Source organism: Chanodichthys erythropterus, chromosome 4 (assembly GCF_024489055.1).
Source record: "Chanodichthys erythropterus isolate Z2021 chromosome 4, ASM2448905v1, whole genome shotgun sequence".
Classification (NCBI taxonomy): Eukaryota; Metazoa; Chordata; class Actinopteri; order Cypriniformes; family Xenocyprididae; genus Chanodichthys; species Chanodichthys erythropterus.
In genome coordinates, this window is record NC_090224.1 from 19,538,670 (window position 1) to 19,565,000 (window position 26,331).

Consider the following 26,331-nt stretch of genomic DNA (forward strand, 5'->3'; position numbering starts at 1 on the left):
GCTGAAATTAAGTCAGACTTATGAATAAGTAATAATAATTTTTTGCGCCTTTAATGAACAGAACCAAATAAACATCAGTTTTGAACATATTGTATTTTTTTTATATTTTTAGCTAGAAGGCCATAAAGAAGTAAGTAACAGTAGTTGAGATGTGACAAAGGCATGTATAACAGTTTCAGCATCCTGCTGACTAATACAAGAGAAATTACGTAGGTGGAAAAAAGCTGTTTTTACCACTTTACCAAATTGGTCATTAAATGAAAGAGTGGAATCGATGAGAACACCAATATTTCGAACTGTCGTAGAGGGCATTATCAAGTCACCATCCAAATCAATCAGTTGACTGGATAGTTTAGATACAACAGATTTAGAGCCGTCAGTAGAATTTAAAGGTGCCCTAGAATCAAAAATTGAATTTATCTTGGCATAGTTAAATAACAAGAGTTCAGTACATGGAAAAGACATACAGTGAGTCTCAAACTCCATTGTTTCCTCCTTCTTATGTAAATCTCATTTGTTTAAAAGACCTCCGAAGAACAGGCAAATCTCAACATAACACCGACTGTTACGTAACAGTCGGGCTCATTAATATATACGCCCCCAATATTTGCATATGCCAGCTCATGTTCAAGGGCAGCCAGTATTTACGTCTGGATATGTGCACAGCTGAATCATCAGAGGTAAGCAAGCAAGAACAATAGAGAAAATGACAGATGGAGCAATAATAACTGACATGATCCATGATATCATGATATTTTTAGTGATATTTGTAGATTGTCTTTCTAAATGTTTTGTTAGCATGTTGCTAATGTACTGTTAAATGTGGTTAAAGTTACCATCGTTTCTTACTGTATTCATGGAGACAAGAGCCGTCGCTATTTTCATTATTAAACACTTGCCGTCTGTATAATTCATAAACACAACTTCATTCTTTATAAATCTCTCCAACAGTGTGTAATGTTAGCTTTAGCCACAGAGCACTATCAAACTCATTCAGAATCAAATGTAAACATCCAAATAAATACTATACTCACATGATCCGACGCATACATGCAGTATGGTGTAGGGTTATGAGGGTTATATTAGCTGTGTGATCTTTGTTTATGCACTGCATTATAGTCGAGAGCTCGGGGGCAGGGAGCGAGAAATTTAAAGGGGCGGCGCACTGAATCGGTGCATAGTTAATGATGCCCCAAAATAGGCAGTAAAAAAATCTATGGGGTATTTTCAGCTAAAACTTCACAGACACAAAAAAAAAAAATTCTTATGTTGCGGAAATGGGTTTTGCACGTTTGTTAATTTATTTATTTATGGGTGTTGTAAAAGCCATACAGTATTCGTATACTTAAAATGGTTTGTTCTGTATGTTTTGCAACACAGAAATTAAACCGAACATGTACGAATAATATAAGCCTACTTACAAAATGTTAATTCTGTTTTAAAACAGTTTTTGTTTCATTTGTAAGTATCAGCTAGATTAATAAATGAGGTGTTGGTGGTCATTATTCAGCACTGAGTATGATAACTGTATGAATAATATGAACAGATATCAAAACTATGACATGTCTGAGATGTCATATAGAGACCTTGTGAGTTTCTGTAAAAATGCACACTCAAAAAGGAAAAGAGAGAAACAGACTCAAAGGGGTGGAGGCAGACATCAGGGTGGAGTTTGTCAAGTGATGTCTGAATGAAAACGAAGGTATCTACACATTCAAGAGAGAGAAACAGAGATAGAGAGCTTGTCTGCAACCTCCTCCTACAGACAGCTGGAGAGAAACTCACACTGACTCAACTCAAACCATCAAAGTAAGTGTGCATTTTACTCTAACTGAACATGCAGATGGTTTGTAGTAGGGTATTGTGTGAGAAGCGTATGAATCAGCTGAAGATCAGTCTGAAGGAAACCTCTTCAGGTCAGATGTGTTGTGGTCACAGCGCTGTGTGAGAGCGAGAACTCTGCTCTTTTATTAAGTTTCATTCTTACTGGTTTGTTCATCTGAGCTCCCACATCAAACTGACAGGACTTGGACCTGTCAAACGTGTGCTTTTGATCAGATCGGAATAAAAAAGATCAGTAAAATGTTTGCATTCCTTATATAGGACAATTGTATTGCTCAGTTGGTTCTCATTCATAGCTCCAGAGACTTATGTTTTATATAATTAATATAATGTTATCTCAAATGCTTCTTTAAATATAGATGCAAATGAGACATTTGACATAGTGTACAGTAAAATTATAGAGCTATAAAATGAATGTGGAGAGCAGCTGAATGTTGTTTTGCTTTTGATTGCAAATTATTATTGAGATATTACTGGAAAATGTCCATTTGAGCTCCATTTTCCCCACTTAACAGGGAACATTATCAGAACATTCTGGCAAGGTTCTCACAAAGTTATGAACTTTAGTCCTTCCAGTAACTTTAATAACGTTTATTCAGAGTTAACTGGGATATTCTTGAAATGTTTGCACAGAAACATTATTTTTACATCGTTCATGGAACGTTTTTTCTGAAATGTTTTGGACGGGTTTTTTTAAATGTTAATACTTGTTTCAGAGAACATTCAAAAGTAATGTTCTCATAATGTTTGCAAAATTATCAGATTGAATGTTCCCTTAATGTTTGTGTAACAAAGAAAAAAACTGGACTCTTTGAATGTTCAGGGAACATTCGGAGATAAAATTTCATAGCTTAACAGGAACTTTAGCAAAACATTCCTATGATATATTTTATTAGCTGGGTCATTTGTGTTCTGTCTTTCCAATTGCTCATTTTCTTAAGTAAAAGATTCAATGTTCAGTCACATTCAGTTAACTAATGGAAATGTTGGTTAGTAATTTACCGGAAAGTTAGCAATCACTTACACTTAGTTCTGTTTATATCATCATGATTTCCAAATGAAGACAGATGAGTGAATTCAATAACTATTTATAATCTTTTTTTCTTTTTTTGCATAAACTTCTATTTTAAATCATGAATGTGATTTTTGCCAGTAGCAAGCATCCTAGTGTTTGCATGAGAAATACTGAAAAATCTGTCTATCTGTCATACACAGGTGTAATCTTAACTCGGATTTGTTATGCCATCTAAAACACTCACCACCACAGCAAACAAGCGCATCACTGTACAAACTGAGAAGAGCGTGGATGTGACACACACCCGTCATGTTAAAGATCAATGTGAGATGGAAACCAGAACCCAGACATCACTACCCAGATACCTCAGATTTACACATCGCAATCAGGTACACACATACATACCTGTACAGTGACTACAAAAATATATTTGGATGCTGTTACTTGAAATAAAATGTTAACTAAAAATATATGTAATATAGCTGCATGCATCAATTAAGGGGGCCAAGCACAAAAAAAGGCATGATGAGTTATGCGAGCATGGCTGGGAGCATCAGACCAACTGCAACAATGAGTAATTAAAGACATTTTATATGATTTTAGTCAAAATGGTTGAAAAATCAAAAGTTAAGTCACATGTAATATGATTTAATTGCGTATACTATTTAACCAATAGGTGGCGCTGTTACCAAATTGAGGTGGTGTGGTCAGTGTGAGGTAACAATGACACGTACAAAGTTTGGAGTCAAAAAGCATTGCAGAGTTACAGCCTCAGATCAGCTTGGCACCATGCCATCAAATTTGTTGATGCGTTATTAGAAAATGGTTTGGTCTATCGAAGATCTTTTAATAACTTTTTGCTGGTATAGGCTGAAGATGATCTGAGGCGAGTTTGGTGAAAACTGGACCACTGGTCTAGGAGGAGTTTGAAAAAGTAGGTTTTCAAAGAAATTCAAAATGGCAGACAGCAGTTTCGACCAAATATGGAATAATTGGCATCATTGTTCTCAGTATGACTCAAGGAATCTAATAACGTCAGTTTTATTAAAACAGGTAAAATTAATCAAAAGCTATTAGCATTTTTGGAAATTTCATTATAATTTCTGACCACATGGTGGCGCTGTCTTGAAACTTTTTGAGTACCTTCAGGGCATTAATCAGATGACACATACTGGTTTTCATAATGAAATGCTCTTTCGTTCATAAAATACAGATGGGGGGGGGGGGGGGGGGGGGGTTGGGGGGCACAAACCATTAGAAGTTATAAGCAAAAATTAAGCATTCATTTCTTTTGACCTGTAGGTGGTGCTGTGCCGAAACTCTGCAAGTAGCCTCACGTCATGCTTTTGATGACATGTACCAAGTTTGGTCTTATTACGGGAAGTCATTGCGGAGATACAGCTTCATGTCCATTTTGGCATGCTTTTGTTCAAATACGTTTGCGCATTATTGGAGAATGGTTTGGTTTTCTGAAAATCATTTTTTTTGCCATCGCATCACAGACTGAAGACAATTTTGGTGAAAATGTTCACAACCAAAAAATTATGTCATAGGGTGCAGTCGAATCATCTTGAGGAATCAGAGGAGAAAAAAATGTAGTTTCTAGCCCAACAATTTCTGAAGTTATTAGCATAAGCATGAGTGCAAATCTGGACAGTTGGTGGCGCATGTGATGCATGTGTACAAGTGGATGACTGGCGAGTTACAGAATCTAAAATTGCTCTGGTTACTGTTCAGACTGTCCTCAATCTGTGTGCCAGATTTCATAATTTTCCCACAAACGTTTCTATTGGCTGTCTAGACTTCCAGAGCAAAAGAAGAAGAAGAAGAAAACTAATGGATATATTAGATGACTTTGCAACTTCAGTGCTTGGCCCCTAAAAATAAAAAAACTAATCCCCATCTAATTGGCAACATTTCTCATTTTCATTTAGATTAACTTGATGTACTAAAATAACTAAAACTAAAAAAAAAAAAAAATTCATAGTCATTTTAAAAAAACTATAAAAATGGCAAAAAAAACCCTTTAAACTTAAAAGAGAAAATATTTTTTAAAAAAAATCAAAATATGAATTAAAAACATCTCAATGATACTAAAATAGCTGTTATGTCATTGCATTAGGTACAAAATATTAAATAAGTATTAATTAATTGTAAAGAAAGATACCACAAGCACACTTTTCAAGTAAAACAGTAAAATGTGATAATGTGATGAACTACTCTGCTAGAGAACTGACTTTATACATCCACAAAAATCACTTAAACATGAATTTCACATTTAAATGCTCTTGCACAAATATGCTCCATTTTTCAAAGTGTTCACAAAGCAACAGTTTTTACAAGTAAAGAGGCACTTTACTGGATTAACTGAGACAGAGCTTTCTGAGTCATCATCTATAGTCCGGGGTTAATTTATCACCGCACACATTGGTTTTGCTGCAAATAGTTTTTTTGTGTAATGCTTTCTGATTTTCTTCTATTGTGCTGTTAGAAGGAGCTGGGTGTTTTCACCACAGAACTCATTCCTGTAGGGACCCGGTTTGGCCCGCTGCAGGGAGAACCTCTGCACCGTGATGATATATCTGCAAACATCAACCGGAAACACATCTGGATGGTATGTCAACAGATGTGCACGCAAGAAAGATAAGAAACGTGTGTGTGTGTGTGTGTGTGTGTATAAGTGTGTGTGTGAGATCAAAAACCATTTTGAGTCATTGAGGTTCATATTTACCAGTCATGTTTCAGGGGGTGTGTGCTCATGTTGGGTTTCTCTGACGCACTCCTTCTCGCTTACATGTGCCAGTAAAGCTATACACTCCTATCTCACACACTGACTCAGCAAGGAAGTGGCTGACAGGAGCGCGCGCACACACACACACACACACACCGAGAACAAGGTTTCCAGAAAACCTTAATAGCTCACTCTGCTGCATTTGCAGCACCATTCAATTTCACACTTCAGAAATTAAGTCAATATTTTTGAAGCATAAGTTCGTTTGCTCAGGGTTGAATGGGGTAAATGTCAAATTGTCCAAATTTCTTGTAAAATATATTTTGATTTTATTTTATTGGTAATATACAATGCATAATAAACACTACTGTTTAAAAGTTTGGAGTCAGTAGGACAGTTTTTTTAAGAAATTAATACTTTTATTCAGAAAGGATGCACTAAATTGATCAAAAGGGACAGTAAAAACATTCATTATATTGCACAAGAATTCTATATAAAATAAAAGCTGTTCGTGTAAACTTTCTATTCATCAAAGAATCCAGAAAAAAATGTTGTTTCCACAAAAATATGAAGCTGCACAACTGTTTTCAACATTGATAATAATCAGAAATGTTTCTTGAGCATCATTATATTAGAATGATTTGAAGATTACATGTAAATTAAATAGTATTTGACATAAAATAATTAAATTCAGTACCAAACAAATACAACCTTATGAATGTCTAGAGGGCTAAATATTTCTCTAAATGAATTTGTTCTCTCTTTATGACTGAATCGCATGCAAAGTAAGTTCATAAATGAGCAATCCCAATCTCTTAAGTTCGATATTAGACAGAATGAACTAAACTGAAAAAAGAAAGAGAGAAAGAGAAAGACAGACAGAGAGAGAGAAACAGGTGTCGTAAGGTCAAACAGACGGGCTGTACCAGCAGCTAAAAGCGTGAATCAACATCTAAACCACAACCTCTCACTTTCACACAGATCGCTCGCACAAATGATGTGCACTTTAAATCTGAGAGCAAAAGTCTAATGTCACGCGGTTTCATTTCCTAAACCCATCTGAATGCTTAATAATGATGTTTGCTAAGCATAGCTATTACTATCGCTCAACACTGGTGGGTGGTGAAAGATGAAAAAATCACATTGAACAGGATCATTTCATACTTTAATGCATAATTTTTAATCTTCTGTTAAAATGTCAACGCTTTTTTTCCTTGCTAAGATCTTCTCGGAGGGGCAATTACATCACTTCCTGTCTTGTGAGGACGAGAGCGACAGCGGTTGGATGTGCTTTGTAAATTCTGCCCCATCTCCTTGGCAACAGAATCTTGCAGGATTCCAAATTGGGATGCAGGTTTATTTCTATGCAATGAAGGATCTAATGCCGGGGGAGGAGCTACTGGTGGGGCGGAGCCTAGAATACAAGCGGCCAATGAGAACCTTTCTGAAGCAGCCACCTCCCCCACACCGTGAGTGACAGCCACAATCAATTTCTTGCTATTCTGATTGTCAAGAGTACTATACAAATACACTGAATAAATGTACTTTATTTTATTTGCAGTATATTGTGCGGTTTAATGGGATTACAGCTTTAAATTGAACATCATTGACTATATTTTTCACATTTAATTTCACCATGTGATGGCTGTTTATTTGTCACAGTGGTTCTTTTATTAGGGGCCAAGCACCGAAGGCACGTAGGCACCAATTGTAATCATTGGCGTTCTTATTATTCTTCCGTTTCCACTCTGGAAGTCTATGGCAGCCCATAGAACCGCTTGCAGGAAAGTTTTGAAATTTGGCACACTGATAGAGGTCAGTCCCAACATTAACCACACCGATTTTGGACTCTCTAACTCAATCTCCCTAGCACCACCACCTGTCCAAAGTTTCACTCAAGTTTATGCTAATAACTTTTGTACCATATGGGCCAGAAACCAAATATTCGATTGCACCCATGACGTCATTTTCCGTCATGAAAAATTTCCTGCCATTTTGAATTTTCCACTCTTCCTAGTCCGTTGCTTCGATTTCCACAAAAATTGAACCAGATCATCTTCAGACCATGCCGACACAAAGTAATGGAATTCAAGTTTTCAAAAAACACGCAAAGAAATTTTACATAGCACTTACGAAAATAGACATAAGGCTGTATCTCTGCAACGCTTTATCATATTCAGACCAAACTTGGTAAAAGTCATTACAAGCATGACTTGAGGCAACTTGCAGCGTTTCAGCGCAGTGCCACCTACTGGTCCGGAGATACAAAGAATGGCTATTTTTACTTATAACTTCTGAATGGTTTGTCCAAAAATCATAAAAAAATTATCATATGTTCTCGTTAGATTTGGGGCATCGTGCCGAGTTGGAAGATAAACAATTTCCCCATATCGGCCATTTTGAATTTTGTGCTAAAATGCTGTATTTTATGAATGCATTAGTATCGTTACGAAACTTGGTATGGGTCATTATCACGATGCCTTGAAGGAGCTTGAGAAGTTTTGGACCAGCGCCACCAAGTGGTGAAAAAATATTTTTATGCTTATAACTTTGGATGTGGTTGAACTTATTTTCAAGGGAGTTGTATCCTTAGACTCCAGAATCTTTGCTGAGTCCAACGATATCAAAGAAGCTAGGTTTCGACTTATGGTTTGTGCAACGTGGTGATTTAGCACTTAAAAAACTTTTGCAAATATCTTCGAAACCATTAGTCCGATTAAGACGAAACCAATGTAGGAAACACAGAAGCATATTTTAACTAAATGCTAATACTCAAATGTCAAAATTTTTATAGGAAGTGGCAAAAAAATCAAAACAAAGCCTGGGTCATTTTTTATGTTCTCATTCCTTTAAATGTCTATAACTTCAAAACAAAATGAGATATTTTCACCAAATTTGGCACAAACATGCATGGGCTCACTCTGAGGACACATAAAAAATGTGGTGGGATTGTGCCACATGGTGGCGCTATAATTGAGCAAAATATGAAATTGCCATTAACTACAATACAGTATCATGATAAAAAAGTGCTATATTTTATGAATGCATTGGTGTACTATTACGAAACTCAGTATGTGCTATGGGCACCATGCTCTGAAGGTACTCAAAAGGTTTCGAGACAGTGCCACCTTGTGGTCAAAAGTAGCATTTTTTTAAAAATGCAAACAGCTTTATATAAATGTGGCCTATTGTAATGAGACTGGTCTTAATAGACTTGGTCCAATTTTCTCCAAAATTTAATTGTATCATCTTCAGACCATGCCGACAAAAAATTACGCATTTCGTGTTGATAGATGAAACCGTTTTCGTATACCACAGCAATGAATTAGAGGCTTGAAGCCAAAATGTCTCTTGAGGCTGTAACTCTGCAATACTTTGACATATTGACAACAAACTTTGCGAGTGTCATTGTCACCTCACTCTAAATTAATTTAGTCACAGCGCCACCTATTGGTCGAAAGTGATAAACCAGGAAATCTTTATTATTGACTGTATTTATGGTTTTTCAGCTTTTTTTGATCTAAATGATCTTAATAGGTCTTTAATTGCTCACTGTTGCAGATGGTCTGATGCTCTCAGCCATGTTAGTATGACTCGTTGTGCCTTCTTTGTGCTTGGCCCCATAATTGCTGCTTGCAACTATATCTTTGAACAGATTTAAACTTTCTTGTTAAATAAAAAGACTTACTTTCATGTTAATCATTCACTCAAATGTTTTTGTTTCATTTCCTGCTTTAGCTAATTCTCAAGATAAAGATCAGGTGAGGAGTAGAAAGAGAGGTTATACCGTCACTGAGATCCTGGATCTGAACCCCGGAACTGATCATCACACTGTAACTCCACTTAGCACCATCACACAATCTAAATATGGAGAAAAAGTGACCAGAGACCTGCAGAATCCAAAATTACCTCCATCTTTGATGACTAATAGCTTCTCTGACATTCCTTTAAACGTAGGAGGACATGTATACACCCCTGCTATCCCACAATCCTTTATGCCAAGGTATATATGGCCTATTTTTCAGTACGTGCCTTCACATCAGCCAATAAGATTTGGCCGAACAGCAGCACACATGTCCTATAATATTCCCCTTCCACCATTCCACATGTATCCATCTCTTTTGAGTCAAACATCCAAAGAGAATCACATTTCATTTGTGCTGACCAATAAAGACGACTTCAAAACTGATGTGAGAGACTCTACAATAAAAGAGACAAAACCTAAAGACTTAACAAAGATGTCACATAACCCACCGCCAACCCTCAGCAATGTAACTGATCCCTCTCCTGCTGAAGTATCCAGCGCTGATGACATCACAGCCAATAGAGACTCACCTGAGATGGGCGTGGCTTTCCCAGGTGGCTCCTCCTCTGAGACTCAGGGTGCCCAGAAGAAACAGACTGTAGGTTACAAGGCTTTACCGTATCCATTGCAGAGACAGAATGGAAAGATCCAGTATGAATGTAACGTGTGCGGGAAGAAATTCAGTCAACTGTCAAACCTGAAGGTACATTAATTATTTTCTTTTATGAATTGCTACAGTGTCAGTGGTTCAATGAAAGATGTCAGAGATGATGATATATAAGGCATTTTATAATTTTTTTTACATTTTTAGATATTTTTAAAATCAAGACCTAATGAAACTATATATATTATGATGCTCCTAATAGTGATGATGATGATGGAAAAAATATGAGATGGTAAGAAAAATGATGTGTCAATGCTTTTGTCTATGTTTTTTTGTGTTCCCCTAAGAAACTTTGCTTTCACTCGCAAAACTTTTGAGAGTGGAATCAAACGCATTGAAATTTATTTTTTCCTCACATTTCATATTTATATATATATATATATATATATATATAGTCAGGTATGGAAGGACGAGGACTCAAATGCAGGGAAGAGGGCTTTTATTTATAATAAAAAATAAAACAAAAACACAACCCCGTGGGGGAAAACTGACTTTGACTTTTTGACTTTGACTTGACTTGACAAAAGGAAACACCAGGAAAAATATGACAACGAACCAGCACAGGACTGCAAACACAAGGAGAATAAATAGGAGTGCAAACAAGGAAGGTAACAAGGGAGGACAGGTGGGGCAAATCAACCAATAATGAGGTAACAAGGTGGGCGGGGTCAAGACAATAGACGTGAGAGCACATGGCACAAAGAAACACATGACAAGCCATGTGCTCACACCAAAACAAAACAAAGACACAAGCACATGGCCAATGAAGACAAATCACAAGCCATGTGCTTACACAAGACGAGACATGAACACGTGACTATGAAAACTCATAAGCCACGTGTTCACACAAAACAAGACAACATGAGAGCACGCAGCCCGTGAAACACCGACTGCGTGCTGCACAAGACAACACCACAACATGAAAGCACGCGGCAGGTGGAAATCACCGCGTGCTACACAAAACATGAGACAAGAGCGCACGGCAAGTGAACATACACACAAACCGTGCGCTCACAGTAAAGACAGGACTGGGAGCGCGGGTGTCCGAATCCCGACACGAAACCGAAACCAAACTAGACACGAGTGCCGGGATCCGAACGCCACGCCCCCAACATGAAACAAGGCACGCAGACAAGAGAGCGCACAGCCCCGAGAACCCTCGAGACCGTACGCTCACACAAAAACCCGACAAGAACGGGAGTGTCAGAGCTCTGTCACAAAACCAAGAAATAAACAAGACTGAAGTGACAGAACCCTGACATATATACATTTTTTTTTTTTTTGGGGGGGTATTTTGGATTTTTTGAAAAACCTAATTTTGTGAACTAGTGCTACGTTTTTTACTAGTGTCTACGTTTTTGCCCAATCGGAACCAAACCAGTGCAGCGAGATTCTCCGGACTCTGATTGTCAATAATTATCAAAGAAATTTCGATAACCCTAATGTTCCCCAAGGGCCACCAAAACTTCGAAGTATGTGGAGCCACTTTTACTAAAATGGCTATAATTTGTGAATGGAATGAGATATTTTCACCTGTGTTCGCGTGAAAAAGGACGCGGCGACTGGCCACTTGGTGGCGCTATAAAAGCTCAAAAAAAACATGAAAACGGCTATAACTACTTCACCGTTAGTCCGATCGACTTGAAAACTGGCATGCAGTGTCTTTCTCTGAAGTGCCATGATTGTTTATAAGGACGTTGGCCCTTTCCCAAATGGCACACTTCACGCACACTTTTGGTCTTGTGGACTTACAATGGCTGCTTAAGTCTAAGAGACCATAGGGTGTCCCATTTTAGCTTTCAGAAGGGTGCTCGCAAGCGCCCCCCTTTGTGGCCGCTATGCGCCCTCGATGAGCACTTCTGCTGAGCCCGTAAGTCTGCAAGCTTAACTGGCAGTCAAAGCGGCATTACGTAACAAAAGTGTGGACTCAGAGGAAGACTGTGAGGGTATATGGGGCCATTTGGGATAGGGCCATTGATTTATCTCAGAAAAACATGGCCACCATTGGCCAAGGAAGATTGAGCAGCTATCAGACAAGGTTAACAGAGGCCGACTGGAACAAAAGTTGCTGGGCCTGTTTAACTCGGTGCCATAGAGGCCTGTGAGAAATTTGAAAGAAATCAGCCACCGGGGGCGCCTTCATGTTGTTCACGTGGATAAAGGATTGTGTATCCCATGATTTTTCGCGCATGTCCACGACATTCGTACCACATAGTAGAGCTCCTCATTCTGAGCACCTTTGCCTCTAGGACTGCCGCTGTCCATCGAATCGTTTGAGATCGTTCGAGATTTCAACTTTGGAGAACTAGTCCTAGGTTTTTGGCTCAACATTGATAACTGTTAAAAAGCTTGAAAAACCATATATTTCATATGGTAAATTGCCTGTATTGGCTGTAAATGCTCTTTTCTATCTGTGATCGGGATGGTTACAGGCTTGCCATCTCGTGTATATATTTTACACATATGCTTAAAGGCCTTAGAACCCCGATATTTGCTGCTTGCAGCTATATTTATTTATTTATCATTTGACTAAGTGTCTCGCTGTTCTCGGTTTTCTGATCTCCAGGTGCACCTGAGAGTTCACAGTGGTGAGAAGCCGTACAGGTGCGAAATCTGCAGAAGGAATTTCACTCAGCTGGCTCACCTTCAAAAGCACATCCAGGTTCATACGGGAGAGAAACCACATGAATGCCATGTAAGAACACACAGAGGAACATCTCATTGCTTTCTAGGAGAGAAAACGGAGATCTCATTTGCTGTGATGTGTCTCATGTGCAGGTGTGTAACAGGCGTTTCAGCAGCTGCAGTAACCTGAAGACTCACCTGCGGCTGCACTCAGGTGAACGGCCATATGTCTGTAAGCAATGCCCCGCCAGCTTCACCCAGCACATCCACCTGCGGCTCCACAGACGCATGCACACCGCTCCACGCTCACACCAGTGCCCGCAGTGCCCTCGCAGGTACACACACCTGTGCAGCCTACAGATCCACATCCACCAGTTCTGTCCTGCCACCAGCGTCACAGGCTCCGCCTCTCAGCTGGACTTGGCCAATGACGCGATTGAGAGGTTTGATCTCAGCGAAGGTGCAGAAAGCCTTGAGGTTAATATGGAGACGGAGTCCATAAAGAGGATGTGCCGGGTGATCTGGACACAGGCACTTGCAGATCCATCTGTCCTCCACCAGGAAGCAGCACAGGTCCAAATAATAAAGAAATGAATCGTCCAGGCCTCTTTCTCCAAAGATTTCCATTAAACAAGAAGGTGATCGGTAAATTGTCTGATATTTGTAAGAGACGCACAGTCTTGACCTGTTTTCTGTGATTTCCTGTTTTTTATATAGGTGTTTCATTTATATTTTAAACATACATTTTTAGTTAATTTTGTTTGTATTTGACTGGCTTATCATTTAAAAGGTACATAACACACAGTTTGTGCCAATCTCATGTTAGTCTTGAGTACTTATAGAGTAGTATTGCATCCTTCATATCTCTGAAAAGTCTTTAGTTTTATCATATTTATAAAAGACAGATATGCTGTACTGACTCTTTCCGAAAACAGCCGAGCTCCTGGAGACGTGCCTGCCGTGGGCAGAGCTAAAGAGTCACGAGCGCGCGCAGCTTTTGTGCAGAGATCGTCTGCAAGCTGCGACATCATTATACCTAAAAAGGGAACAAAAAAAAGTTCTTTACATTATATGAACTTGTGCGCCGATTGCCAACAAAACACAGACATTTGATGCAGTTTTACACGCTACCCGCGATCTGCAAATCCAGTGTCGAACTGGGACTTGTTTACAAAACATTTGTCACCGAAATTCTGAATACATGCACAACTCCGTTGCTGCCCTGGAAAAACAAACTTCATCCACTGTTCCCTTAAAGGGTTAGTTCACCCAAAAATGAAAATTCTGTCATTTATTACTCATTTATTACCCTCATGCCGTTCCACACCCTTAAGAACTTCGTTCATCTTCACAAATTAAGATATTGTTGTTGAAATCTGATGGCTCAGTGAGGCCTAAATAGCCAGCAATGACATTTCCTCTCTCAAGATCCATTAATGTACTAAAAACATATTTAAATCAGTTCATGTGAGTACAGTGGTTCAATATTAATATTATAAAGCAACGAGAATATTTTTGGTGCGCCAAAAAAAAAAAAAAACGACTTTTCGACACGCTGATTCATAACTCTCCGAATCTTCCTGAAGCATTGTTTTGAAATCGGCCGTCACTAAATAAGTCGTTATTTTGTTATTTTTGGCGCTCCAAAAATATTCTCGTCACTTTATAATATTAATATTGAACCACTGTACTCACATGAACTGATTTAAATATGTTTTTAGTACATTAATGGATATTGAGAGAGGAAGTGTCATTGCTCCCTATGGAGGCCTCACGGAGCCATCGGATTTCAACTAAAATATCTTAATTTGTGTTCCGAAGATTAACGAAGCTCTTACAGGTGTGGAACAGCATGAGGGTGAGTTATTAATGACAGAATTTTCATTTTTGGGTGAACTAACCCTTTAAAGCAGGGTTCTTTGGGAAGCTGAAAAAGGTAATCTTTCCCTCACATCCAAAAACACACTCCTTTGGTGACATTGTTGAAAAATCTTTCCGCTTCCGTAACCCGAACAAAGTGGGTTGATGGGTGTGCTCTTGCTCTCGCTCTGGGTGATGTGTGTGTGTGTGCACGCTTATCAGGGAGAAGTGCCTATACAAGGAATTCTCTCTTTTATTACGTGGTAAAGGACCATACTCAAAAAAACTCTCCGAAACATTATCTGAAACCAGAAGTAATGTATTTGGCACAGAAATACTCTGTCATACGTCCAACTCGTGTTTTGAAACTTCCAACTCTTTCCAACAGTGCAAATAAGTCAGATTACATGAAATAGCATTAGACCTCCCCCCCCCTTTAAGAATTTATAAAATGAGTCTATCAATTATATGCACTACCATTCAAAAGTTTAGTGTCAGAATGCTGTTGAAATGAAGTAATCCTTTTAATTGGCAAGGATTCATTACCGACAATAATGACATTTAGAATGGTGCACAAGATTTCTGATTCAAATTAATGCTGTTCTTTTTAACTTTATATTCATCAAAGAATCCTGAAAAAAATATATTACTGTTTCTACAAAAATATGAAGCAGCATGACTGTTTTCAACATTGATAATAATAGTAAATGTTTCTTTAGCAGCAAATCATCTTATTAGAATGATTTCTGAAGGAAATCATGTGACACTGAAGACTGGAGTAATGATGATAAGGCTGTTTTTACTTTATTTTTGATTAAATAAATGTACATATTTCAAACCCAAACTGTTCAATGGTAGTGTGTGTATGTATGTATATATATATATATATATATATACATACATACACACACACATATTATCATTCAGTATTATACATTTTGAATTATGTATATTTGAATAACGTCTAATTGTCCTAAATGTTGCAGTCACTGGATTTATGTGTTATTATGTGATAAACTAAAAGAAGTTAAATCGCTTATAGGTGAGATCAGGGCTTTCACAAATGGATTAAGTTTCATTTTTTGTATGATCATATTTTTGCAATATCTGTTGATTGAACACAATAAAACCACACAAACATGCTTTCAGACAAGAGTCGACTATGTGATAAGGATGATGAACTATTCTCAGGGCACGAGTGTTTTCATTAATGTCCAAAAGTTGGAGAAAGCTGGCAAGTGTTTTATGTGTTGTAATTTTATATAATTTATCAGTGCAATTTCTGTTACCCAAAACAGTGCTTTAATATTTTTATATAGTGTCTTTTCCATTTGTTCTATTTCATGACTTTGTTTTTCATGTTTTGCTATTTAAACAACCATTAAATAGATTATACTACATTTTAAATACACGTGTGGCGTTTTTTTATACCTTAGGGGTGTGTGTGTGTGTGTGTGTGTGTGTGTGTGTGTGTGTGTTTACTGCTGATATCACGTTTCTCTTGTGTTGTCCAACAAAACAGCATCTGTTTGTAAACATCCGGGTCACATTTACACCTACACACAAACAGACACACGCAGCCATAGGTAGGAATGTAATATAATTACATAAATATAATAAAATAAAACAAATCCATCTATTCATACAACAACATGAATTTATTAGCGGATGCGCGTTACTGTCTCTTTAAAAATCCAGATGAATGACGTCAGATATTTTGACAGGACGACGGAGAGGAGAGGAGAAACAGGATCCGCCGCTGACAACAACAACAAACACAAAGATGTCTCGAGCAACGCCGAGTCCCGGTCGGTGAGATGCCGGTAACGGAGCGGAGAGGATGCGGCGCGTGGTCGAGCTGCTGGCGCGTGCTGCTGCTCGCTGCGTCCGCGCTCGTGCTGCTGGCGGAGAGAGCGGCGCGTGAGTGACCTTATACCGCATCACAGGTTCATCTAATGCACCCCATAAATCACATTATAACGAACGTTACCGTATTCATTTACCATGATATTTACATAATACTCCAAGTTAAATCATGGGACTATTATTGTAGATGTCCAAAATCCATAACACGTCCAAAAATATGGTAATACTGCAGTACATGTCTGAAATACCATGTAACCGTGATGCCTGTTCAGAAACATGTTAAAATCATGGTGCTTTTCGGTACTACAATGGATTTTTGGACATGCACCATGGTATTCTTGGAAGTGCACCATGTAAATACTGACACATATATTTATATATTAATATATTGTAAAAATATCTGAAATATATAAATATATTGTAGGATATGTAGAAATATATACTGTATATATATATATATATATATATATATATATATATATATATATATATATATATATATATGTATATATTCTGTGTGCATAAAAAATATTAAGCATGATGTTATGGAGACGACATGTATTATAATAACAATAACTGGCTTTTATGTTGTCAATGCACTGAAGACAAAGGGAATTATTAAAACGTAATATATACTTTGTATCACATTGAACGAATTTAATTTCCCATCCACTGTAAGAGTATTGTTAGATGTATAATACTAAACAGAAACATTTAATTAACATTTATTTGTAGGGTGCTTTTCAAAATAAATATTATTCCGATGCACCTTTAGAGATTTAGGGATCTGCGAAACACCTGATCTGTCAAAGCTTGACTGTCAGGAATGACAGATTACAGAATTTTTCTATCATATTACAGTTTAACGTGGATTTACTGTGATATAATCTCATCCCATTTCCCTGCTCTTTTGTTAGAGGTAATCTCAAACATATTCATGTGCGCAGATGGAGATGTTTGGTAACAAACGTTCTCTCTGCTGTTCATCAGTGGTCTGCTGTTTGGGGTTCTACCTGTGGCAGGAGGAGCTGTGTTTGGCCGGACTGACCTTTGCCCTCATGTTGCCGGGGTCACTGGTGCAGGTGTTGAGTTTCAGATGGTACAGGGCCGACGGAGACAAACGTACAGGCCACAATTTCATCATTCACACACTTCACTTGGGCATCTTCAAAAGGTGTGTTTGTGCTTCTGTTTAAATGAATAATTCCTTTTAAAAAATACAATTTATTTCTTTTACTCCAGTGCTTCCCAAACTTTTTTGTCAGCCGAACCCCTTAGATGTACAATTTAAGTTAATATATCATTAATTGGTAACACTTTACAATAAGGTCCAATTAGTAAATACATTAACTAACAGTGATCAATACATCTGTTGCAGACAGTATTTATTCATCTTTGTTAACATTAGTTGATTGAAATACAGATGTTCATTGTTAGTTCCTGTTAGCTGAGGCCTATTAACTAACGTTAACAGAAACAACTTTTGATTGTAATAATGTTTTAGTAAATGTTGAAATTAATATAAACTAAAATTAATAAATGTTGCTGTTTGAGCATAAACAACATCTGCAAATTTACGACGCTCAAAGTTCAATGCAAAGGGAGATATTTTCACTTTTTAAGGACTACAACAAACGGCTGCTAGGAACTACAACGAGCTTCTTCCCGTGTTAGTGACATTGCTAACCCTAAAATTTACATAAACCCCGCCCCCGAGAACATGCAACAAAGGGGGCGGGGCCATGTTGAGCTGCTTTAGAGAAGAGGAAGAGTTGTTGTAGTCGAGTGTTGTTGTCATGCTGTCATTTTACGCCGGACTGCTTCACAAATGACGGTCAATTCAACGCTGGATTTGCACAAAAGATGAACTTGACGGCACATGCTAGTGGATGAGTTGAATCAACTCCACAACAACTACATCAATTTATCCACTAACCATTCAGAAACGTCCAGTTTCATTCTAAAAGTTGTAACTTCTTCCTGAGTCTCTCCATCAGTGTCGACTCCGGTTTGAACAATGTAAGGCTGAACACTTTAGTCATTTTGGCTGCGTGAGATTCTCCAGCTTCGTTGTTGTTGAGCTGTTAAAGCTCCGCCCTCTTCTGGAAAGGGGGTGGGAGCAGCAGCTCATTTGCATTTAAAGGGACACACACAAAAACGGCGTGTTTTTGCTCACACCCAAATAGGAGCAAATTTGACAAGCTATAATAAATGATCTGTGGGCTGTTTTGAGCTGAAACGTCACAGGCACACCAGAGAGGCATTATAGGTCTCCTTTAAGTGCTATAAAAATAAAGGTGACTTGATGTGTGTTGTGTGTCAGGTTTTGGGATTGCGGTGTGTGTGAATGGACAGCTCCGGGCTCATCGCAGTCACAGGAGGTGATGCAGCAGGCAGACGTGTCTGCTTTGCGTCTGCTGGAGGTTTTGCTGATGACTCTACCGCAGACGCTTCTGCAGACATACGCTCTTACCATTACCAGCTATGGCTTCTCGTCTCCAGGTCAGTCCTGAGCTCAGTTACAGACTGAAACCTGTTTGAAAACAGTCATTGCATTTCTAAACTCTTATAGATAACCGTGTGTGTTTTTTGTCTGCAGTTGCTCTGTGCGGTGTCGTGTGTTTGTTCTCGCTCTCCTGGGCGCTGGTGCTCTACAGTCGGGCCTGTTGCTTGATCCGTCCTGGGCATTTGCAGATGCCGCCAGCTGCGCTCCTGTGCCAGCTGCTGTGGAGGGCAGGCATGTTAGCCGCCCGCTTCACCAGCCTCGCCCTGTTTACCCGCACCTTCGGCTGCTGGGTCATCGGGGTCGTGGGTGAGTCTGAATGAAGATTATAGATGTGCGCGCTCAGGTTTTGTTAGTAAATTATCAATGACGTATCTGAAGGAATGTACACTTTGGGGTCAGTAAGAAATTAATACTTTTATTCAACATTAATAATAATAATAAATGTTCCCTGAGCAGCAAATCAGCATATTAGAATGATTTCTGAAGGATCATGTGACATTGAAGACTGGAGTAATGATGCTGAAAATTCAGCTTTGATCACAGGAATAAATTACATTTTAAAATTCGAATAGTAAACAGTTTAAATTGTAATAATATTTCACAATATTACTGTTTTTACTGTATTTTTGATCAAATAAATGCAGCTTTGGTGAGTAGAAGAAACATTAAAAAATCTTGCTGATCACAAACTTTTGAATTGTAGTGTATGATTTCATGCTACAATCAAAAGAAAAAAATTGCACCAAAAAAAGAAGAAATATATATTTAAAAAAATAATAATAATAATTAGCACAAATGATATTTTTGTTATATTGTGACATTATTTTATTGAAAATTAAGTGCATTCCCCCCACAGCTTATGAACCGCCTCTATAGCATCCCTCAGTTCGTAGAAAATACGTTTTTTAATCTTTGTGTGTCTCATTTTCTCCCAGCGTCTCATTGGTTGATGGCTGCGCTGTGGTTGGTCTCCCAGCAGACTGATATATATGTGGGTCAGTGGTCATGGCGCGTGTTTAACATCATTCTGGGAGGCGTACACATCTTCCTGTTTCTCAACGTGAAGGACGGACCATCCCGGTTCCGGATGGCAGGATTCTATACGGTACAAACACACACACAATCTTAATGAGAGAATGAGATATATTTGTATTAATGTTTTGATCTGTTTTTCTAACACTCTCTATTGAGCCTATCAATATGCAGAAAATGAATATGTATTTAAAGGAATAGAGCATGCATTATTTGGAGCTGTTCCTTTAAGCAATGGAGTGACAGCTCTGTTGTTTCTGTGCTGTGTAGGTGATGCTGCTGGAGAATGTTACACTGATATTGGCTGCATCTGACATCCTGACTGATGCATCATGGGATAGCCTGACCGTCCCCACTGCTGTGCTGTGCAGCTTTCTGCTCGGTGAGAGTCTGTGTGTGCGTAAGACAGATCTCAGTAACAATTGTGTCATATTATGAAAAATAATGTAGACACCCAGAATAAACAATGAAAGTGTTTTGAGTTTTTATGTTCAGTAATGGTTAAAGGCACAATATGTAAGATTTGTAGATTAAAATATCCAAAACCCACTAGAGCAGTGTTATATATTTTGTTGAAATATATCTTTTATATTGTCATATATATATATATATATATATATATATATATATATATATATATATATATATATATATATATATATATATATATATATATATATATATATATATAATTTGAACCAGGACATGGACTGTGTCCGTGCGTCACCTATCAATGACATCATACCCGCGTTACCCTCGATTTCCGTCTATTTTGTAAGAACCATGGAAACACCAGAGACGCTTTATTATATTCTATGTATTTATTAGACAGGTGAGCAACGGTTTGGATACATTTATAGACAGAAAACTAATCATGTTATATAGCTCAACACAGTAAGTCTTATTCTTTAGATCTCGTTTCTTGATTTACCGTGAGTACCATGTATTACCATGCCTAAAATCGATGTAGCTTACTGCAGTGTGCATTAAGTGTCTCATAGCAGCCGACGAGCGAGCACAGAGTAGCACTATAACAACTTTATACACACTCAAATGTATCTAATATGATAAACAGCGCTGCGTTACCTCTCATACACTTGACTGGAAGAAGCAAAAGCAGTGACTGTGACATAATAAAAGTCCCACTGCTCTCTCGTCTCTCATTAGCAATCGCTCCAGCGGCCTCGTTCAGCTCTCACAATAATCTCATCCATGAACACGATTTCTGCTCGAATCCCGTCCCAGTTCTTTCCCCCGGCTGTGGTCGTGAAGACAACACCTCTCATCATTCCGCAAAATCAAAGCATCATCAAGCTACGCCTTTGTTTTGAATAAGTGACCTCTAGTGGCGAGAATTTATGTAGTGTGCCTTTAATGTGCATTTTTCATTTATTCTGCATTGGGTTTGATCATTTGCACTGAAATAAAAGTATTTTTCGCTTAAATATATTTCATTAAATAAAAACACTTTCTGTGTATAAAATAACCGGTATGATGCAAAAGTAAAAAATGCTCTTTATGAATAACCACATACTGGTATGCCAAACCTTTTTTTTTTAAAAAATGCAAGTGCTTTGCAACACAATTGAATTTGCTAATCTTCCTTTTCTGAAATTTACCATGGTATGTTATACATTTAAGTACCATACCATATAAATTAAAATACCATATAGACTAAAATGGTTAAATTAAGAGTGTAAGCTGTTTGAAACCAAGATTTTTTTTTAATGTTTTGGAAAGATGTCTCTTATTTTCACAATGGCTACATCTATATAATGAAGTTAAAGCAGTAATATTGAGAAATATTTTTAGAAATTAAAATATATGTTTTAAATTTGAATATGTTTTAAAATGTAATTTATTCCTGTGATCAAAGCTGAATTTTCAGCATCATTACTCCAGTCTTCAGTGTCACATGATCCTTCAGAAATCATTCTAATATGCTGATTTGCTGCTCAAGAAACATTGCTGATTATTATCAATGTTGAAAACAGTTGTGCTGCTTCATATTTTTGTGGAAACCACAATTTTTTTTTCAAGATTTCAGTTCAAAAGAACAGCATTTATTTGAAATAGAAGTCTTGAGATTAATGCAGAAATGAAAGTGCAATTTTACCATTATTAGTCATTTTAACTGTTTGATTAAACATTATTATGATTAAAACATCAGATCTGTTAAAGCTCCGCTCTCTTCTGGATCTTATTTGCATTTAAAGGGACACACACAAAAACAGTGTTTTTGCTCACACCCAAATAAGGGCAAATTTGACAAGCTATAATAAATGATCTGTGGGGTATTTTGAGCTGAAACTTCACAGACACGTTCTGGGGACACGAGATTGCATCTTGTAAAAGGGGCATTATAGGTTGTCTTTAATTTTATAACTCTCTATCTTTCTCAGGTTTGACATCCCTGATGTTGTACTATCGTTTCCTGCATCCCAAATCCACTGAAATCTCTCAGGGTTTGCATCAGCGGGCACACATGGGCCGAGAGTGTCTTCAGCAGGGCAATTCATCCTTCTCTCTGGGGGACAAAAGTCTTCCTCTGGCCCCTCTTCCTATGCTCTTCCCATCCTCTCATCCTTCCTTCTCCCTCTCTGGGATTCCCGGCTCTCTGCTGGAGCATCCCGGGAGCTGCGGCGTGAAGCCGGATGGGGAGTGCCGCCACCATCACTGGTTGCTGATCCGACTCGCCCTGAAAACCGGTGACCCGGGTAAGATTAACGGGGCGTATGGGGCGGGTGGAGTATCCAGAATACTGATGGTGGATCAGAAGGGAGAAATTATAGAAGATGGGTGTGTGTCCACCTCGGAAAGCCGGGACGACACAATGGCGCCGCTGTCCGACTGCAGGGAAGAGTTTGAGAGCGTGAGCGAAGCCAGAGCGGAAGAGGAAGCAGATGAGGATGACAGTCTCGAAATGGAGAGCCCATTAGAGTCGCCCGTCTCCGAGTGCAAGAGGAGCTCGCCGGAGGGAAAGTCTGTGTTTGGGGACAGTCCTGAACCCAATTACTGCCCCACCGAATCCAGCTCCACTTTATACTTCAGCGCCGACCCACAATCCCCGAGCAGCTCCAGTAACCCGCGTCTGGACCGCGAGACGGCCTTCGGTTTCGGCTCTGGAACCGGGCTGGAGACTCTGGATGAGCTGAGCCCCATTCCTATAGACGGCGGGCCACACAGGGATCTCGTCAGGGGGCTTCTGGGCCGAGCGGGGCCCTGCTACACCTCCGCGCCTGGACTAAACGGAGAGAGTTCTGGAAGCCACCTGAGAGGCCCCCGCAGGCAGGTGGTTCTGTCCCGCAGGGGTCCGGAGGAGGACGGTGGATTTTAACAGCATTCAATGTATGAACTTTAAGGGGCGTTCACACTGACAGCGATTTTCCAGCGTGAAAGTTGTGAGGCACTGTTGCAGCGTGTCTTTAACTTTATGCAAATGAGCTTCAATGGCGTCTACCAATGAGAGTGAAGATGATAGGAGTGAAGGTAAGATGGAGGAGGAGTTAATGCTGTTATGAGCGTTTCACTGTTCTGTGTAATTTGTCTTTGCCCACATTCAGGGATATAATTAAAAAAAAAAAAAAATGTGGAAAGCTATTTATCTTGTCCATGATGTGATTATACTCTGCTGCAATTTCTATAGTCTTTCCCCTCCAGAATGTGAAGTGGCAGGAAAACAGATCCGTTGTCACGCAAAATATATATATAAAATATATACACTACTGTTGAAAAGTTTGGGGTTTCTAAGATTTTTGAAATACATCTCTTCTGCTCACCAAAGCTGCATTTATTTGATCAAAAATACCATAAAAACAGTAATATTGTGAAATATTATTACAATTTAAAATAACTGTTTTCTATCTGAATATATTTAAAAATGTAATTTATTCCTGTGATCAAAGCTGAATTTTCAGCATCAATACTCCAGTCTTCAGTGTCACATGATCCTTCAGAAATCATTCTGATATGCTGCTCAAAAAACATTTCTGATTATTATCAATGATGAAAACAGTTACTGCTTCATATTTTTGTGGAAACTGCGATACATTTTTTCAGGATTGAATAGGATAAGTACATAATTTTAATAATATTTTGTAACATTAAATGTCTTTACTGTCACTTTTAATCAATTTAATGCATCCTTGCTGAATAAAAGTCGTATTTTCTTTCAAAAAAAAATTTGACCCCAAACTTTTGTAAAAATATATGCATAAAAATTATAATAATAGTTTCACGGCCAACATACAGCCGCTTCCTCTAACGATCACTGTCAGTATGAACGAACAGGGCATTAATGAATAAAATACAAGCAGCTGGAACATTAAAAACTTGAACCTGGATATTTAAGACATTGAATAAAACATTTAGACATATGAAGATATAAACTTTTCTGAATATTTATTTTTCTTTTGTTCTGTTTTTTTGTTCCTCGCTGTCTATCTGTTTATGTTCAGAATGGAATAATAGTGTGCACAAATGCATACTAGTTTTTGAATAAAATAGGGTCTAAAGTAGTATGCAATATGCAACATTAAATAACATTATCACATGATCTCATCACATTGCTTGTTCAATTAAGCAGCATCTAGTTGTCATCTCAGAAATAAAAATGGTTATTTTACATTTTTAATCCAGTTCTTTGACAAAATTTTGGCAGTCCAAACAAATAATAATTCAAAAAGGAGACAAAACTTCATCTGTGTATTTCATGCATGTATGGAAGTAAGCCATTCTGAACATAACCAATAAAAATCTACATGCTGTTGGTTTGAGCTGAAAGCACAATCTTTCTGTAAGCTACAGGTGTGTGTGTGTGTGTGTGTGTGTGTGTGTGTATTCTGTTTAACTTCTGTCCTCTCAGACTGTAATGTAATTCCACTCTTATGAAGGGCTGTGGTCTGGTTTATTATTTTTTGGTGTAAGGTGCCTGATACAGACATATAGACAAAACTCATCTCAGAACATCATAAATGAATTACAGCATTAGAACCATGATTTCGAATTATGATTATTATATTTAGATTATAGATTTGGTCCACTGCTCCACATCCTTCCATCAGAATATTTGCTCTCTGACCTTTTCTGTTACTTCAATTCAATGCCATCTACAGTGATGTATCATTGTTTTTATTTTTTGTATTTTTTTTGCTAATCTATGATTTTGTGTTTAAAACATAGGTCAATTTTGTTTAATTGTTTTTTTTATATCCCTTTGTTGTTTTTTTCATGATTTAAATACTAACCTTAACCCTAACATAAATTATCTATCTATCTATCTATCTATCTATCTATCTATCTATCTATCTATCTATCTATCTATCTATCTATCTATCTATCTATCTATCTATCTATCTATCTATCTATCTATCTATCTATCTATCTATCTATCTATCTATCTATCTATCTATCTATCTATCTATCTATTGCTGTTATTTACTTAATTATTACTTTTTATAATTCATTGATTTGTTCATTTACATATTTATAACAACAGTTTTTGGTTGGAGCTCATCTTTACAGAGTTGTACAAATAACATCTCAAACAAAACAAATTCTGAAAGATAAACATATTCTATATATGATACCTTTGGCTCATAATGTTTCAGAGGTGTTTTAGTGAATATCCACTGGAGTGTTTTCACTGTTTGAAGTGCTCACTGTGTGTGTGTTTTCCATTGTTTTTCATTAAAGCATTTTGAGAGTGCGTATAATATCTAATAATTGTTATTTGCATGCATTTTCTGAAGGATGACTGTGTGCTTAAACAATACTGATGGTTTATGTCCCCTAACAGGTCAATATCAGCAATAATTTCAAAGCAAATTCAGCCATAAGACTATAGTGATTAGCTGATATTGTGAATGAAAGTTTGTTTGATTTTTCTGGATGTGGGTTGTTTGCTCTTAAGGTGAAATCCATTTATTCATTAAATTAATTTCACAAGAATTATGAACGTGTCCTAATATCTCTCACATATTTGTCCACTTGTGCAATATGTCATCAAGCTCACTTTTTATCTATACTGCTGCACATAGAAAATATTAATCATCGTAAAGGAAATTGCAAATTATGCCAAATATAGCTTAAATTAAACAGTGGAAACTATTACTAATATAACAGTCAGCTATGGGAACCGGGAAGGAATTTATACAATAATCCAAAGGGATTACGATCTACAGTATAATAAAAGACTCTCCCCTGGTTTCACTTGCAGGGCTTAGGCTACATGTAAATTCTCAGTTTAATAACTGGCTATTCAAAGTTTTAGTGTCATTTTTTCAGCTGTAAATGATCATACAGACGGCACATAGTTGTTGCTGTGCTGTCACGTGGTAAATGTTACTTTTCCCAGCGCTGGTAGGGATGGACCAATCACAGTCGT

At 37.8% G+C, this 26,331-nt stretch overlaps 1 protein-coding gene across 3 annotated transcripts; it reads left to right on the forward strand.

Annotated features, from left to right (window-relative positions):
- The first annotated feature begins 1,658 nt into the window (after window positions 1-1,658).
- LOC137019207 (PR domain zinc finger protein 1-like) lies at window positions 1,659-25,903 on the forward strand. 3 transcript variants are annotated; one of them, XM_067384415.1, is made up of 8 exons: window positions 10,005-10,096; window positions 16,267-16,462; window positions 17,399-17,582; window positions 18,732-18,910; window positions 19,008-19,220; window positions 19,850-20,019; window positions 20,217-20,328; window positions 22,349-25,903. In XM_067384415.1, the coding sequence occupies exons 2-8, from the start codon at window positions 16,360-16,362 to the stop codon at window positions 23,281-23,283; spliced, it is 1,896 nt and encodes a 631-aa protein (XP_067240516.1). In that variant the 5' UTR covers window positions 10,005-10,096; window positions 16,267-16,359; the 3' UTR covers window positions 23,284-25,903. The 3 variants fall into 3 exon arrangements, with proteins under 3 accessions (XP_067240517.1, XP_067240516.1, XP_067240518.1); XM_067384416.1 differs by lacking the exons at window positions 16,267-16,462; window positions 17,399-17,582; window positions 18,732-18,910; ... (2 more) ...; window positions 20,217-20,328; window positions 22,349-25,903 and adding exons at window positions 1,659-1,809; window positions 3,058-3,246; window positions 5,349-5,471; ... (1 more) ...; window positions 12,624-12,752; window positions 12,836-14,093 and having other exon boundaries at window positions 9,327-10,096; XM_067384417.1 differs by lacking the exon at window positions 10,005-10,096 and having other exon boundaries at window positions 16,388-16,488.
- The last annotated feature ends 428 nt before the right edge of the window (window positions 25,904-26,331 follow it).

Coding starts and splice junctions, on each gene's coding strand:
- LOC137019207 (XM_067384415.1), top strand. CDS start 16,360: ATGCCGGTAACGGAGCGGAGAGGATGCGGCGCGTGGTCGAGCTGCTGG. Junction 17,583..18,731: donor CACTTGGGCATCTTCAAAAG/GTGTGTTTGTGC, acceptor GTTGTGTGTCAG/GTTTTGGGATTGCGGTGTGT. Junction 20,329..22,348: donor GCTGTGCAGCTTTCTGCTCG/GTGAGAGTCTGT, acceptor TATCTTTCTCAG/GTTTGACATCCCTGATGTTG.